This window comes from Lemur catta, chromosome 1, assembly GCF_020740605.2.
Source record: "Lemur catta isolate mLemCat1 chromosome 1, mLemCat1.pri, whole genome shotgun sequence".
NCBI classification, from domain to species: domain Eukaryota; kingdom Metazoa; phylum Chordata; class Mammalia; order Primates; family Lemuridae; genus Lemur; species Lemur catta.
This window is the reverse complement of record NC_059128.1, coordinates 195,099,887-195,115,158: the sequence shown is the minus strand read 5'-3', so window position 1 is coordinate 195,115,158 and position 15,272 is coordinate 195,099,887. Positions and strand designations below refer to the sequence as shown.

Here is a 15,272-nt window from a genome sequence, read left to right as displayed (position 1 = left end):
TACCTTTATCCATATTTGGCATTTATGCAATATTGTCAAAACTTGAGAGATTTCCGAGAGGTTCTACTTTGTCTCTTTCCTTAAAAAATGAATTACACTTTTGCAAAGTGAGGATTACAGTAGGAACTGTAAATAGAGTGTAAGCAGTTACCATTCTGGCCCTGATTTCTTCTTAGGAGTAACAGCATTTGTATTTCAGATCAGTTGGAAGCTAAAGGTGAAGTTAAATGCCTTCATCCAGTTAGAACCTTGGCTTCATTAACACATAGTGTTAAATAAGCCAGAGGCTATTTCTGGGGGGGGGGGCGCAGTCTTAATAATTTTATCAACATTTCAGTGCCTTGTGGCAGTGTTTTGGTGCAAAGAAATTTTGTAAAGGCAAAGTACAGGTTGCATGTGGTAGAGGATCTTAGGCCATTAGAAGTCATTAAATTAAATAGTAGGTATCTAAGATTATAAGTGATACATACCCAGGGTAGTACACATTCCTTAAATTGTACTTTTAAGCATAGAGAACATAAGAACATTCTGAGGGCTTAAGTGTAGTTGAATTTCTAAGAGGCTTGGAATCTTTAATATTGTATTGATGAAATTAAAGCAAGAGATCACAAATACTAATAAAAAGGAAAATAGAAGGGCATGTACCTCAGTTAAACATTAAATGACTGTTCAGCTAGGCATTATTATTCCTAAACCACTAGATTGAGAACTTTATGGGCAAAAGATAAACATATTCATGGGGACAAATTTGGTTCCTGTCTTCTAACAAGTGTTTTTATTTAAATTTTGTTCAGACTATGATTTAACAAACATTTACACATCGGAATAGGAAATAAAGGATCCTGTGAGGCTTGTCACAACTAAAGAGATGTGTTTTTTTCCCCCTAAACCAGTTGTTTTGAAATATATCAGAAGCCAGTTGGTGCTATTTCATTGTTGTTGTCCCCATTCCCCATCAGCTAATTCAGAGGTAAGGAGCTCTTTGATTCTGTTGTCAATTTTTGATTATCCTGTATAGATTACCCCTGGTATGAATTCACTTGAAAAGTTCTTTGATCTCATCTTGATTTCATTCTGCTACCCAGCCTGCTTCTGGGCCTCAGTTTCCTTTGTTAAGATGACCTATGTACGTTAAGAGAATAAAGAGTAATTTTAACATTGATTTGGCAAAAAGTTTTAAAATGCATCTGATGGTCAAATTATTTCATGTATTCCAAAGCTAAGTAATTTGCTTTGAATTATATATGTAACTTTCTTCTGGTGGCCCAAATAATTTATTTATGCTTTCATTTTGACAAATGGGGAGAAAAGATTTTGAAAATATACTACGTAAATGGCCTTTATGACATTGTGATGTCAGTATTAGACTATCACTGTATGTGTTATGCAGAGGCAGGACTAGAGTGAGGCAAGAGAGGTGCCTGGGGTACAAAATTTAAGGAGACTTCAACTCTCCATGTCATGCAAATCAGAGCAAAATTTTGTGCTCGAGGCATCTGCTTTGCCTCATCCTACTTGCAGCCCTAACGCCGTATACACCATATTCTATGTCAGAGTCATAGAATTTTGGATAAGATATCAATGATGTTGGGAATTGAATGCTTATTGGGTGTTATCCAATGCTTATTGGGTATTAAGTCTTTTATATGCGTTTAGTATTCTTAACCTGGTAAAGTGAGTACTTCAATTAATATTTCCAATAAGTTCTCACTGAGTTTAGAAAGAGAGATTAAATAACTCAGGTGAGCAAAAAGTCAAACTTAAGTCATTTTGTTTCAGATCTCCTCCTGCTTTATACTGTCCATCTGTGTGTAGAAAAACTTATTTACTTCTTGTTTATTTTATGAATTTCTGTATTAAGAAACAATACTCTCCATAATATGTAAGTGCATAACTTGAACATGATGCAGTTAACTTTTAGGGTGAGTCTCAGTATCACCAAATTGAAGATACACGAAGCAGTGCTGCTGAGTACCCTACAGTAACCACTGAATCAGAGCCACATTCTTGCTTCAGTCTGCAGACATTTCTAAATGGAGTCTAGGGTTCTTGGTTGTACGCTGATTGGACCATGGATAATGCAAAGGACAGGGCAGATTAGTCTGGAAGTATTATAGTTCAGTTTGGCAGACTAACTAACATGACCAGTACAATAGGCTATAATATAATAGCCTAGTGTCATATTTGGTTAAAGTAACTGTCACCATTCTGTTTTATTTCTTAATGTGAATTTCTATGGACTTTTATTTCTAAGTTGTGAAATTTGGAGATGGACTAGATGATATATAATGGTTGGTTTTGCTTTAAAGTTTTAGAATCTTAACATTGAGTTTCTTAAATGCATTAGCATGTGTAACAAGAGATTGAGATCTGGAACTGAGTTAAGAAAAATTCTGGGTCCAAATACATTCTGCTAGCTCTTAACCTTATTATTAGGGCTACTCACCTTTGTTCTTCATAATGCTTGTGTCGTGATAGTTCTAGAGCAGTGATTTTCAAATTGTGGAGGGGAGGGAGATGTTTAAGAGCTCCTGTGAATGGGAGGGGCTGATAAACTCTAGTTGCATTTCTCAGATGAATGAGCAGTTTAGTGTATTTTCTCTCTCATATATAAGGTTTGATAAAAGATTTTATTTGGAAACAAAAAGAGTTCTGCTCTCTTAAAGACATTTAAAATCACTTATCTTCCTCCATTTATCTGGCTTGGAAGAGTCTTTGATTCCTCTGGCTGGGGGGTTGTGGAGGAGGCCTGACATGTAGAGAGACCTGATCTTGTCATCTAGATTAGACTTTCTGCACTTAATCATAATAGCTAATATTGAATAATTCCTGTGTGTGATGCACTGTTTTAAACATTTATCTTTAAGAATGATGTTTAATTTTCACAACAGCCTTAAGAGATGATTTTATTATTCCCATTTCATAGATGAGAAAAATGTACTCACCTCTCTAGTAACAGTGCTCTTAACGTTGCTAGGTATAGTTGAAACATTCCTATTCCTATTTTCTTTAGGTAACATTGTGGATTTTGAAGTCTTTCTTAGAAACTTACCCTTGTACAGAAGAATAAGTTGTAAGTTTGAAATGACTAATTTATAAGCACATGTTTAGTACCAAGCCTGCTCATCAGCTAAGGAACACCTCTCCGTAACAGACAAACTGGAATTAACAGTGAATGATAAACTGAATGGAGTTAAATTTAGAGGACTTTTACATTTAAGCATTTTTCCATCACGGGTCATGGTGTTCTAATTTGTCCATTTTATCTGTTTTCAAAGACTTTTTTTTTTTTTTTTTTTGGAGACAGAGTCTCGCTTTGTTGCCCAGGCTAGAATCAGTGCCATGGCGTCAGCCTAGCTCACCGCAACCTCAGACTCCTCGGCTTAAGCGATCCTACTGCCTCATCCTCCCTAGTAGCTGGGACTACAGGCATGTGCCACTATGCCCGGCTAATTTTTTGTATATATATTTTTAGTTGGCCATATAATTTCTTGCTATTTTTAGTACAGACGGGGTCTCACTGTTGCTCAGGCTGGTCTCGAACTCCTGACCTCGAGCAATCCACCCGCTTCGGCCTCCCAGAGTGCTAGGATTACAGGCGTGAGCCACCGCGCCCGGCCTGTTTTCAAAGACCTTTTAACTCAACTTGTAGATGTTGTTTTAGTTAGAACCTCTGTTACTTCTTAATAGCTCAGCAAACGTTTTGTCGGTCATATTTACAGACACTTGAAGATAATATCTTTCGTATCTTTTTTTTTTTTTTTAAGTAGCTGGAATCCTTGAACCCAGTTACGTGAAAAATATGGTGTAACACAGGGGGCACCAGGGTGACTTTCCAAATTTCATTGAGTAGATTAGACTTTTCCAGTGAAGTGAGAATTCCTTGTGAAATATGTACTTTCTTTGGATAGTTATTTAAAAGTGCAAAAGCACAATGCTTAGTAACTTAAAATCATTTAATATAGAGGCTTTGTGGTTTAGCTTAGAAATTATTTTTTATTTCAACTATATCTCCTTTGAGTATGCAGCTCAGTTGTCCATCTTAAAGAATAAACTAAAACATAGAAAGGTAAGGTGACTTGCTTCAGGACAAAATGGTTTATAAATGACAGGACCAGAATTTGAGCTTATGTTTTCAGATCTTAATTCTTATGTTTTTTTCCCCATATGTCTCTGCACATATTATTCAGTTGATGTTTTGAAAAAACCTAGAAAACATATAAGTAAATAATACAGTGGCAAAGCACTATATATTATACTTGTTAACAAGAGACTGTTTCTAGGTGTCTCTAAATGTGAAACCCTATAAATACTACACTGACAGTAGTGTATGTTCAGGGAGATTTAAGTTCCACATAACTTTATTTAAAAAAAATTGAATGAAGAACCTTGAAGTATAGAAAATATAATTTGCAGGGGAAGGAGGGAAATGTAGGTATATGCTGAAGACTTCAAATTTATTTTGGTCCAAGTAGGATCATAAAACTTCCTCTGTTCTTCTACCTCCCTTTTTCCTAGCTTTCTCTTGTAAATCTTTGGTCTCTTATTGGAAGTGACTACAATATTTTGGCATGAGAAGGCCCTGAAAGGTATGTAGGTTATAATAGCAAATGCCAGCCTTCCCAGCTGTGTGAAATGGCCAGACTATGATCTCTTTATAGTCTTTGGATAAATCCAGTTTTTCTAGGAGCCTGATGGGTATGATTCTTGATGCTACATAATGGAGAGAAAGGAAGGAGTTGTCAGTTATTTGAAACCTTGAGTCAACCAACTCTTGGGGAGGACTTCCTTACTAGAATGTGCAAATATAACCATCAGATCTCTTAGCTTACTATAGTTGAAAGAGCCTGGGATAGCTAAAAAAGAAAGTAAAAACCAGTAAATATGACTGGGTCCAGACTTTATGTTTGTTTTTATTTTGCTTGGCTTGGCATTTGAAAAGTATTAGCAAGACTGATTCAACTTATGAATTGCCCATCTCTTATTTCATTAATTTGTTCATTCAACAAAAATTAAGTGTCTGCTATGTGCCTGCTATGCTGACTCTAATATCTCTGTTGGGAAAAAGAAATAGACTTATAAATGGGCACATAAACACATGGATTCTGCTCACTGCTATGAATACACTTAACTGAATGTTCTTGGACATTTTGTTGGAGATCCAACAGAAATCAGTCAATCAATCAGTCTTCTCCCTTTTAGAGAGGGAGATTATGGGAATTGTAAGAATTTAGGGCCTGGTGAGAGGGCTAAGTACTGGACTTAAGTATAGAGAAAAACAAGACAAAAAGGCCTTCCTCTACAGACATTTTAAGTGTACAATTTATCTTACGAAGCTTTTTTCTAAGGAAGAGCTGCATACACCAATACCAAGGACTGTTTGTCCCGCTCCTTTCATTTGAGAGTAAATAGCTTTGGCTCTAGAGTTATCTCAGGCCCCAGATGGTGTAAAGTGAAGCTGTTTCAGGAAATGCTGATTCTGAATCCTGAGATATACCCAAGTGTAGCTCTTTATATCAGCAGACTCTAGTTGGTTTTGCAGGGCAAAAACTCGGAAGACTAAGAGTTTGACAGTGGAATGGCCAAGAACCAATTTTTTTTTGCCTCCTCACTCCAAACAAGTGATAATTGTCCTAAACTCAGGTAGATATTTAAAGCCGGTTCATTTTATGTTAGAAATTAGCACTGTTATTTTCAATATTCAAGGAAATAAAGGGGAGAGTATAAATGAGAAAGTTGCTGTATTTGTATTAGTATCTTCATATCACAAATGGTGTTTTTGAAGAAAAATTTGTTTAAAGGTTTGCCTTTTGTCTGACTTCTTATCTACAATTCTGGTTCTTGTTTTTTCATTCTGTGGATGCTAACAGTTCAGATACAAAGGTTACTTTGAACTGAAAAATTTTTCCCCAAAGCAGCATATTTGAAATGTGAGACATAAAGTTCTTGCTATGTTGCCACCATACTGACATCAAATTTTTATTATTTTATTTTTAGCTAGAAATCGACCATGGGCAAGTCAGTATGCCATTTTTAGATTTTGGGTTCTATTATAGTTAAGAGGCAGATGAAATCACTTTTTAAGATCTTTCCAGATTTGGAGTTTGTAGTCAGTGATCTTCAGTTGTCTATACGTGCATGATAAAGCACTCACGCCAAAAACTAGTATCCCTTATATGGCTGAAACTTTGTTGAAGTGCTGCCCAACTGCCAGAACCTCACCACACCCATATTGAAGGGAAGGAACCTTATCAAAGGGGGCCTCAGACCTCACTCAGCTCAGCTGACCCTTGTTCTTTCTGTAGCAGGCTTTTTTTGTTGCATAGAGTTGTCCATTGAACAATTTCAAATGAAGAAGCATGGGAAAGGAAGGACAGAAGCATGTTTTCACTTGAAGTTGAATTAAAATTGCCAGAATAATTCAATATTTTAAAAGCCTTATTGGAAAACTTCAGTGGCCCCAACTTGTGAATGTGTGTTCTAAAAAGCTCAATTGTAAATTGGTTCTTTGGAATATTTTTCATAGGAACAATATTAAAAGGTAGTTGTGTATGCTGTAGGCCAGTCATTGTTTAGCTCACAGTGTTGCTAAAATACTGTTCTTTTTGGTGACAAATAAGAGGTGGTAGTACTGTTTTAGAGAAGTGACTATTTATTGTAACACAAGTTTAAAAAAAAATTCAATGCCAATATTTACAAAGGTAAAAATTAAGTATTTGAGCAAGTTTATTGGGGGAGGTAGGTGGGGAGATGTCAGCAGGAAATCGGAAAGTGACTCTAGCCACTGACCTGATCCCTTTACCTCTGTCAGCCTTTATATCTGCCATGAGGTGATATGCTTATGTGCTCGAAAGAGTCAAACATAAAAATGTTTCCATTGAGCCTACTCTCCTCCTTAGTATTTCACCTTCTTTTAAACTGAGATTCTTGGAAACTTAGATTCCTTTCTTACCAGGTGACTCTTTTAGCCTGTGCATACAGTTCCCACACTTGGTGTGTAAATAAGTACAGTACTCTGAAGGTTACCTGCTTCTTAACCCCATCAAAAAATCAAATAATTTTTTAAAGATTATTGGCCATGCTTGATAGCATTTAAAACTTTTGGCTACTTTCTCTTTGAAACTTTTTTTGTGATGCTGGTTCTCTCATTTAATTCTCACATAACATTATAGCAGCTGGAGTTCTCCCTTGTGTGCCCTTCACAATTGTACATTTTCCATCTTTTGTTTTATAGAATAAGTTCCATGGGGTCAGACACTGTCTTGTCTTGTTCACTCCTGTAATTTAGTATCATGTCTAAATTTTATTGATAGGTAATCAATAAAATATTTATGAAATAAATGATTTTTTTTGTCACCCAGTGAGATAGCTCTTCAGGTTCTGTTAGTCTGGTTTTGCTATTTCTCACCTGCTTTTTAATTGATATCATGCTTTCTGCTTCATTCCATCTTTTTCATTTTGACTGGCAGTGCTGCATTTCAGCCCCGCTTCTTTGTTCCAAGTTTATTTATTATGAAAAACCATTCCCAATTTATTTCCAAGTGGAAAAGTAGATCATTAAGTTACATTAAGTAGTTAAATAGGAATAGCAGGGCCACAATTGGTATTTACCTGTTTCCTCTCGCTTATTATTTAGATCTTGTTTATCTCTGACTAGATAGACTAGATCTCTTAAGGTTACCCTGCCTTCAGCTTCTTTTCCTCCATTCTCTTCTTCATGTTATGACGAAAACAATCTACTTAAATAAATCATGATCAGATAATGGTTTTCCCTATAGAATTTTATTCCTGTAGAATAAAATTTAGGAATAGCAGTTGCCCTTTCCTGGTTGTGATGTGAAGTCAGGGAGCGGGTTTCAGGTCACAAACAGAAAAGCTCATCTGTGTTTAGAACTATTGGAAATGAAACTAAATAGTTTGAGTAGGTGTTGCATTCTCTTTCATTGGTGTCAGTATGGTAGAATACTAGGCAGTTCTCAAATGGGACAGGTTATTGTAGCTTTTTAAAGCAGCATTCCAGGCTTTTAATTGAAGATTATATCTTTCAAACTGCTTAGGTCTTTCACAGTCTGCCACAGATACAATTTTAATCATTAGAAACTGCATCTTGCACTTAGTGGGTGCTAAACATAAACATTTGTTTAGCGTATTAATAACTTCTGGGCACTTGAGTAGGTGAGGGTGGGGTTCTTTATTTCCATTTCAAACTTGGTTTTGTGGTGTAGGAGTATCAGATCTGTATTCAGAGCCTTAGGAGCAAGTCTTTGGCCTCTCCATGTGTTATCTTGGGCAAGTTATGTGTCATCTATCTGTGAGCCTAATGTTGCATCTTTAAAATTAGAATGACAGTTACTGTAAAGTAAGTTATCGTGAGGACTAAATGCATGTGAAAATGTCTTATACTATGAAAATGCTTTGTAAGTAGTAGAAATTAGTAAAAATTAATGGCTTTTTTCTTTAATAAATTATAGGTATGTCATTACTATTTCACTTTACAGTTAGGGTCTTTTTTTTTTTTTAAACCTTACAAGGAAATAGATAATTGCTTTCTTTTAAAAAGTAACACATTACCGCAACTCCTCAAGGCAAAATTTCTTTCTTATATTGTTGAATTCTTGATTTTAATCCCAAACTCCTACTAGTTTCTCTGGATTTTTTTTCTTTGACTTTTTGTGTCAGATTTGGACAAAGATTCCCAGAGTTCTTCTAAATACCAAAAAGTACATGACAAAAGTAGCTTGTAGTTTCCCAAATGGATTATATTTGGTAGAATTTTTCTAATTTTAAGATTTGTCTTAAATCTTTGGCATTTGATATGTTATTATTATTTTCATGTGACAAAAATCAATGAACAAGTAGCAATAATACTTTAATGAAAATGTTAAATACCCTAATTCTTTATATTTTTTTTAATTCTTTAATTTGGTTCCCTATACATGCTTACACATTGTACATTTCCTGAGTATAATTTTATATTACACATAAATGCTATAATTATGCGTCTTGATACTTTTTCCTAGATTGTATATGATGGCATCAGATACATTATTGTTCCATGGTGCTTCATAGAGAGCTCTCCGAGTTACAGTTAAATGGATTCTTGTATCACTGCTTTGTGAAGAGTACCTAAACAGGGAGGTTAGTTGTAGGAACGGGCAGTTCTTGAGTCTGCTGGGTGAGGAAAAGATAGATGTCTCGCTGACCAGAGTTGTTTCACAAGTAAAATCCATTAACAAATCAGCTGTTCATAAGAGAGGAACTCTGTGATTTGGAAAGGAAAATTATTGGTATTTGTCATTTCTCCTTAAAATAGTAAATATGTCTTCTTTCTTCCTCCTTCACCAGGTCAGTGTGTGTTTGGTGCCCTATTCTTTCATCACACAAAAAAAGAGAGGAAACACTGTAGTGAATGAAGATTCTTCTCCATTTTAGCATTGCTTTTTCTACTGTAGTTGGCTTTTGAATGAGGATGACAATGGAAGAGATGAAGAATGAAGCTGAGACCACTTCCATGGTTTCTATGCCCCTTTATGCAGTCATGTATCCTGTGTTTAATGAGGTAAGTGGGTAAACATTTCCTCATATGATCTCTGCAGTTCTTTAATGCCTGCTTCATTTATTTATCTGCTTGTTCTTTAGCAAATATTAAATACTAGCATAAATGAATTCCATCTGTGTGTTAGACATTGTATCAGGGCATAAAATGGTGAAAACAAAATCAAACAAATATGCCACTTCCCTCTGGAGGTTGCACCATAGTGAGAGAGATAGACATTGAATAAAGAACATAAATAATTATATAAATGAAAAATTGTAGTAAGTGTTATGAAGCTTTTAAAAAGTGTATTAAGAAAGAAAATAGCAGGTGGAACCTATTTTAGGGGTCAGAACAGGCTTCACTGAAGAGGGGACATATATTCTAAGATCTGAAAGAAATAAGAGTTAGTTGAAGAGTTAGAGAAAAGTACGTTCTAGGTAGCAGGCACAGAGATCCTAATAAGTTACTATTGGTGGTGACAAAACATTTTTTAACTGATATTTGGAAGATACCATTGCTTTGTATCTGGGTAAGGACATGATTGCTTTTTTATTTGAGGAATTATTTTGGATTTAATACATTTTTGGTTTTTCATTTAAGTTAACATACTATAGTATATAGAGAATTTTAGAGCTAGAAGTTCCTTAGAGATCATTTAAGTAGTCTCTTTTAATTGTGAGCTGAGGCTCTGAAATATGAACTTATTTTCCTAAAATTACTTAAGATTAAAATCAAATCTAGGTCTCTGGACTCCAAATCCATTGGCTTCAGCCTTTTTTAAAAATTTAATAATCACTTTTTTGCTATTTTATTAATCTAATTAGCCTTTAACAACATTAACCTTTTTGTTGCTATTATAGTCTGGAAACCCGTACCATTTCCAATGACTTTTCATCTCTTTTTGTAAGATGTTTTTATTAGAGTAAAATTCTGAATTTCAAAACCATTTTTCTCACATTTTTGAGTTTGACTGCAGTTGATGTATTTTATGATCTTAAATATTGGGGGTAGAGAGTGATACATTTACCTTCTTTAACATGAAATCCACAGACCTAGTTGCCAATTCAGACATATATTTTGAAATTTCAAACACTGTCAAGTAGTGTTAGATTCAGCAACCATGAGAGAAAATTCAAAATCGTGGCTTGGGTAAAAGTTTATTTCTCTGTTACACAAAAGATTCTGGAGGCAAGTGGTCCAGAGATAGTGTCTTTACGACTCAGTGTCATCAGGAACTCAGGTTCCTATCTTCTGCTCCACCATCCTAGTGCTTGGCTTCTATTATCAATGTCAGCTTGGCATGTAGGACAGTTGCTGAAGCACATCCATCATGTCCAAAGTTGTTGTCTGGAAGGGGGAAAATGGAGTAGGGAGTAGAGTCCTGCTTCCTTAAAGTAGCCCTTTTGAAAGGCCTACACAAGATTTCCACTTACATTTCATTGGCAATAGCTTAGTTTCATAACCAAACCTAGCTGCAAAGGAGATTGGAAAATTTAGGAGTTTTGTTGCTAAGGAGGAAGCATCTTTTGAAAAACCTAAGATTATATTGCTACTATAGTAGCATTGGAAGTATTCTTTTAGGTCTAGTTATGCCCATCTGTGGCAGCTGTGGCCAACACTCCAGTAATTAATTTCACCATTTTTGTTCTGATACTTAAGTAGCTGTTGTTAGAAGCAAGTGCTTCAGTTCTGTTCAGTAAATATTCACTGAATGCCATCCATTTATTTGCTGAGTCCTCTGTTAGGGTCTGGAAGTGTGTAGAAGAAAAAGCTAACATGCCTGTTCTTGAGAATCTATTAGGGAACACAGGTATTTAAGCAAATAAATTTTTAAATTATCCTTGTACTGGAATTAGGTAAGGAGACAATGAGTAACCTATCTTGGTAACAATTAAATTAGAGTTTGAACTTCTCAGGTATTCCAGAAACCATTATCATAATTCCACTCAGAGGTACTCCCTCTTTCCATGTCTGTATCTCTAAATTGATAGGTTATTGGGCAAAGTTTTTTGGGAAAATTTTGTGTATTTATCTGGTATTTTGAGTCTTTACTTGAAGGGAGGAAAAGTTACATTGCAGAGCTTCAGTTTGATCCTCTGATTAATGAAGAAAAATGAGAAAGAAAAGCTTTTGTTTTAACAATCTGAGTTGTCTTTTGAACCTTGACTTTGCAAAAGAATTATATAGAATGTGGGATTCCAGTAATATTATTGGGATTAATATTAATATACCTTTTCTAATTTTATTCATGTGTAAGGGAAATTAACTTGAAAGAAAAAGAAGTGGCCGTGAGTGGACCAGTAAGTCTCTTCCATAAATAGAGGCAATGATTATCTCTAGATGAAATCTTAAAACATGTGGTTCAGTGGGCCCAAAATTAGACCACATCACCAAATGATTCATAGTTGGTCGAGGGAATTAAATTGTTAGAAGTAAAGTTTGAAAATGAAGTGGCTGAACGTGGTACACTGAGAGAGACCATAGCAAATTGGTGGAGTCTAATTTTCAAATTGAATTTACTGATCTAACATTATGATATCAAGCTTTTTTAAAAATCAGTCATCTATTCAAAAACATGTTCAGAACTCTACAAGGTTTTAGGAATAGTGATGGTGATTAGTAAGTTTCTCTTTGATAGTGACGAAATCTAGGGCTTGATTTAGGAATGGAGTCAAATAATTATTGTGCCTTCAAATATGAAGTGTTTGATTAATAATAAAATACTAGCATTATTCTTTGGTATTCTGGTATAACATCTAAATAAGATACCTAATACCTAAAATTAATGTTTAACTGTAGTTCAGCCATGAATTTTTCTATAAATCTAATGGGGAATATTATATATTCAGTTTGGCTCTTTTTCTGTGCTGTGCAGATTTAAAGATGAAAATGATTGTCAAATTAATCTTCCAGAAAAGTAGTACCACCCTAGGGATGAATGTTTTACTCTGAAGCTAAATGATTCACTAAATCTTGTCCACAATGTATTTAAGAGTTAAAAAGCTTACTCGTTCTCATCTTAATATTAGATCCATGATATCTACAGTGGTAGTCTAGAAATCATCTTTTAAAAGGTTCTTAACTAATACGACATCCTTACACCTGGGGGAAATTTTAGTACTGTCACTCCAGCTTACAAGGCAAAGTTATTTATGGCATTTGTAGAGCTTGATGCTTGCTAAACTTAACAAAACTATGCCAAGACAGCTGAGAAGGAGTAGGCTTTCTGTTTAATCAGCTGCTGAGGAGTTCAGAGTCCAAGTATATTTCTCGTGTTGTAAATGTACCGTGAAATAGGTTGGCTGGTTACATTATGGAATAATGGGTTTCTAGAAACTTCACTCCAAGTCCTAGATCAGGTTCTCATATAACTGTATTATTTCTCACTGATTTTTTGTATATGGAAGATGACAGTGCAGTGGCTCAGTTCTTCATTCCAGGGGCAAAAAAGCCATGTATCTTCTTTCCTATGACCTTTTAGAGGAATTTTTTTCTGAAGCAATGTGTTATATTTTGAGAAATAAACAATTTTGCAACTAAATGTGAATTTTAAATCATCAAATGTTTATATGTTTATTAATAAATTACACAAAAGTATGCTTCTGAATAAATAGTATTCTATTCAGAAGCTTCTGAATCAGCTATTTCTGTCAACCCTTGGCAGATGTGCTACTCTTAATTTTTCTTAGTAAAGCAAATGAAAGCTAGGAATACTTCTTTTAACTTTACCCACATATTTTATATATTTTTTCTTATTGAAAACAAATCAGACCTCAGATTTGAGCATAGTAAACATACTTCTCCATAATGAAGGTATGGATTTCACCTGGAATCCCACCATCCAAAGGTGATCATAGTTAACATTTTGGGTTTGAATTAGCTCTTCTACTTACTAGACTATATAATCTTGACTCAGTTTTTTTATCTGTTAAATGGCTATAATCAACTATATACTTAATTCTCACAACAGCTCTGTGAAATAAATGAGTTAATGTAGTATAAAGTGTTTACAGTAGTACCAGGCATGTGGTAAGTGTTAGCTATTACTGTTAAGGAGTCTTTCAGATAGATTTTCTGACAAAATTTTGAACATATTCTACAGTTTTGTGTACTTATAGGCAATGTTTTAATGGAATGTTTTTATAATAGGTGGTTCTGCTTACATTTTTGGCCAGATATCTTGGCAAACCCCAGCAACTGATTCTTTTAGAAACATTGAATGCCTGTGTACAAAACACAGCAGATTACATTTACTTTCTCTGTGGCAGCTCAGAAAATTATTCCCTGTACTTTCTATCCTTCTGGCATGCTTGTTTTTGACCTGACTCACCTCATTCTCATTTGAATAACAAGAGATGTACCTGAAGTTTTTATTCTTATGACTTGGGGAAGTTTACTTTCTTTTTGAGAAAATAGGATCAATAATCTTTGTGGAGGATGGGTAGGGAGAAGGCTGTCAACGTGGGAAAAATCAAATCTTGCCTGATTCTGAGGAAGCAGATTTCTAGACAATTCAGAACCAGTTAACTTAATTATTTTGACCCTTAAAAAAACATTGTTGTGAAAGTAAGAGTCTTTAAAACCTGAGCAAAGGGCTAAATGTTTTTTTTACTTTTATTATTAATGGGTTAAGGAAATTAGCTTGATGCTGTAAAGTATAGGAGTGAACTCAAAATTTTAGAGAGAATAATACCGTAAGTGAACTCTCTATGGAATTGAAATTATGCATAAGATTTTAAAATAACATTTCATTTGTATAAATGAAACAAAGTAAATTTGACAGATTTGCAGTTGATAGTAAGTATCTTAAAAAGGTATCAAGAATAAGCTGCAGAAGGAGCTCACAAAACTGAGAGTAGGCAAAATGTGAGGTTGAGGTGAGACCTAATGTTAGGCTCACTCAGCCTGTCCATTCCCTCCAAATGTGTTTCAATGGCAGTTTTCGTCTCCTTTGAGGTGAGATGAAATATTATGTACCCTTATCTCTCTCATTTTCTTATTTTTCCTTACTCTTTTACTGGTGACGTGGAAGTCTTTAATAGTTAAAGGCCAACCGGTGCCTCTCCCTGTGCCAGTATCCATTAATGCATGGTGTAGTTATATATTCCTCCTTCACTGGACCCAAAATATGGTACATGTGCTGTCATTTACTACTAAGAAAATTATTGCATTGGTTCTTTAAAGATACCTTAGCCAAAGATTGTTAACCCAAAAACTCAGAGAGAGCTGGACTCAGTAAAAGTATTGGAAACAAAATTTAAATCCTTTTCTGTTCTAAACTTCACATAAAATCATTACACCTATGTGTTACCAATCCCTAAGTGGGAGAACTTCCAGGGAAGATGATTTTAAGAGGCCAAGCCACATTCTTTAACTCCAGTTCAGATCCATCCCATCTTCATGAAGACTTTTCTTTCTACTTTAGCTGATGATGACCCCATCACTTTTAACATAGCTGCTTGCTTAAATTGATCTGAGGGTCCAGGACTATAGTCTATTTCTTTGTATTTCTTCACGTTGACTTCCTGGCATGTGGTAGAACCTCAAGAACATGTTGGTCCTTAAAGAACCAGCAGTTAAAGAAACTTCAGTGTGGAAGGAGTGAGTATAGGGAGTTAGGGTGGCATTAGTGGCTTGTGTGCAGGATTTGGAGCCAGACAGATCTGATGTGAATCCTGTCCCTGTACTTAATACCTGTTAACATTGGATAGATAGATTTATACAGAGTTTCTTC

At 35.0% G+C, this 15,272-nt stretch overlaps 1 protein-coding gene across 3 annotated transcripts in view; it reads left to right on the top strand.

Annotated features, from left to right (window-relative positions):
- The window catches only part of PDCD10 (programmed cell death 10), a 43,470-nt gene that overhangs the window by 7,096 nt on the left and 21,102 nt on the right, over positions 1–15,272 (top strand). For all 3 annotated transcript variants that reach the window (XM_045539591.1, XM_045539589.1, XM_045539590.1), the window contains exon 2: positions 9,346–9,559. In XM_045539591.1, the coding sequence (XP_045395547.1) occupies positions 9,464–9,559 (96 nt within the window). In that variant the 5' untranslated portion in view covers positions 9,346–9,463. The remainder of the gene's footprint in view (positions 1–9,345; positions 9,560–15,272) is intronic.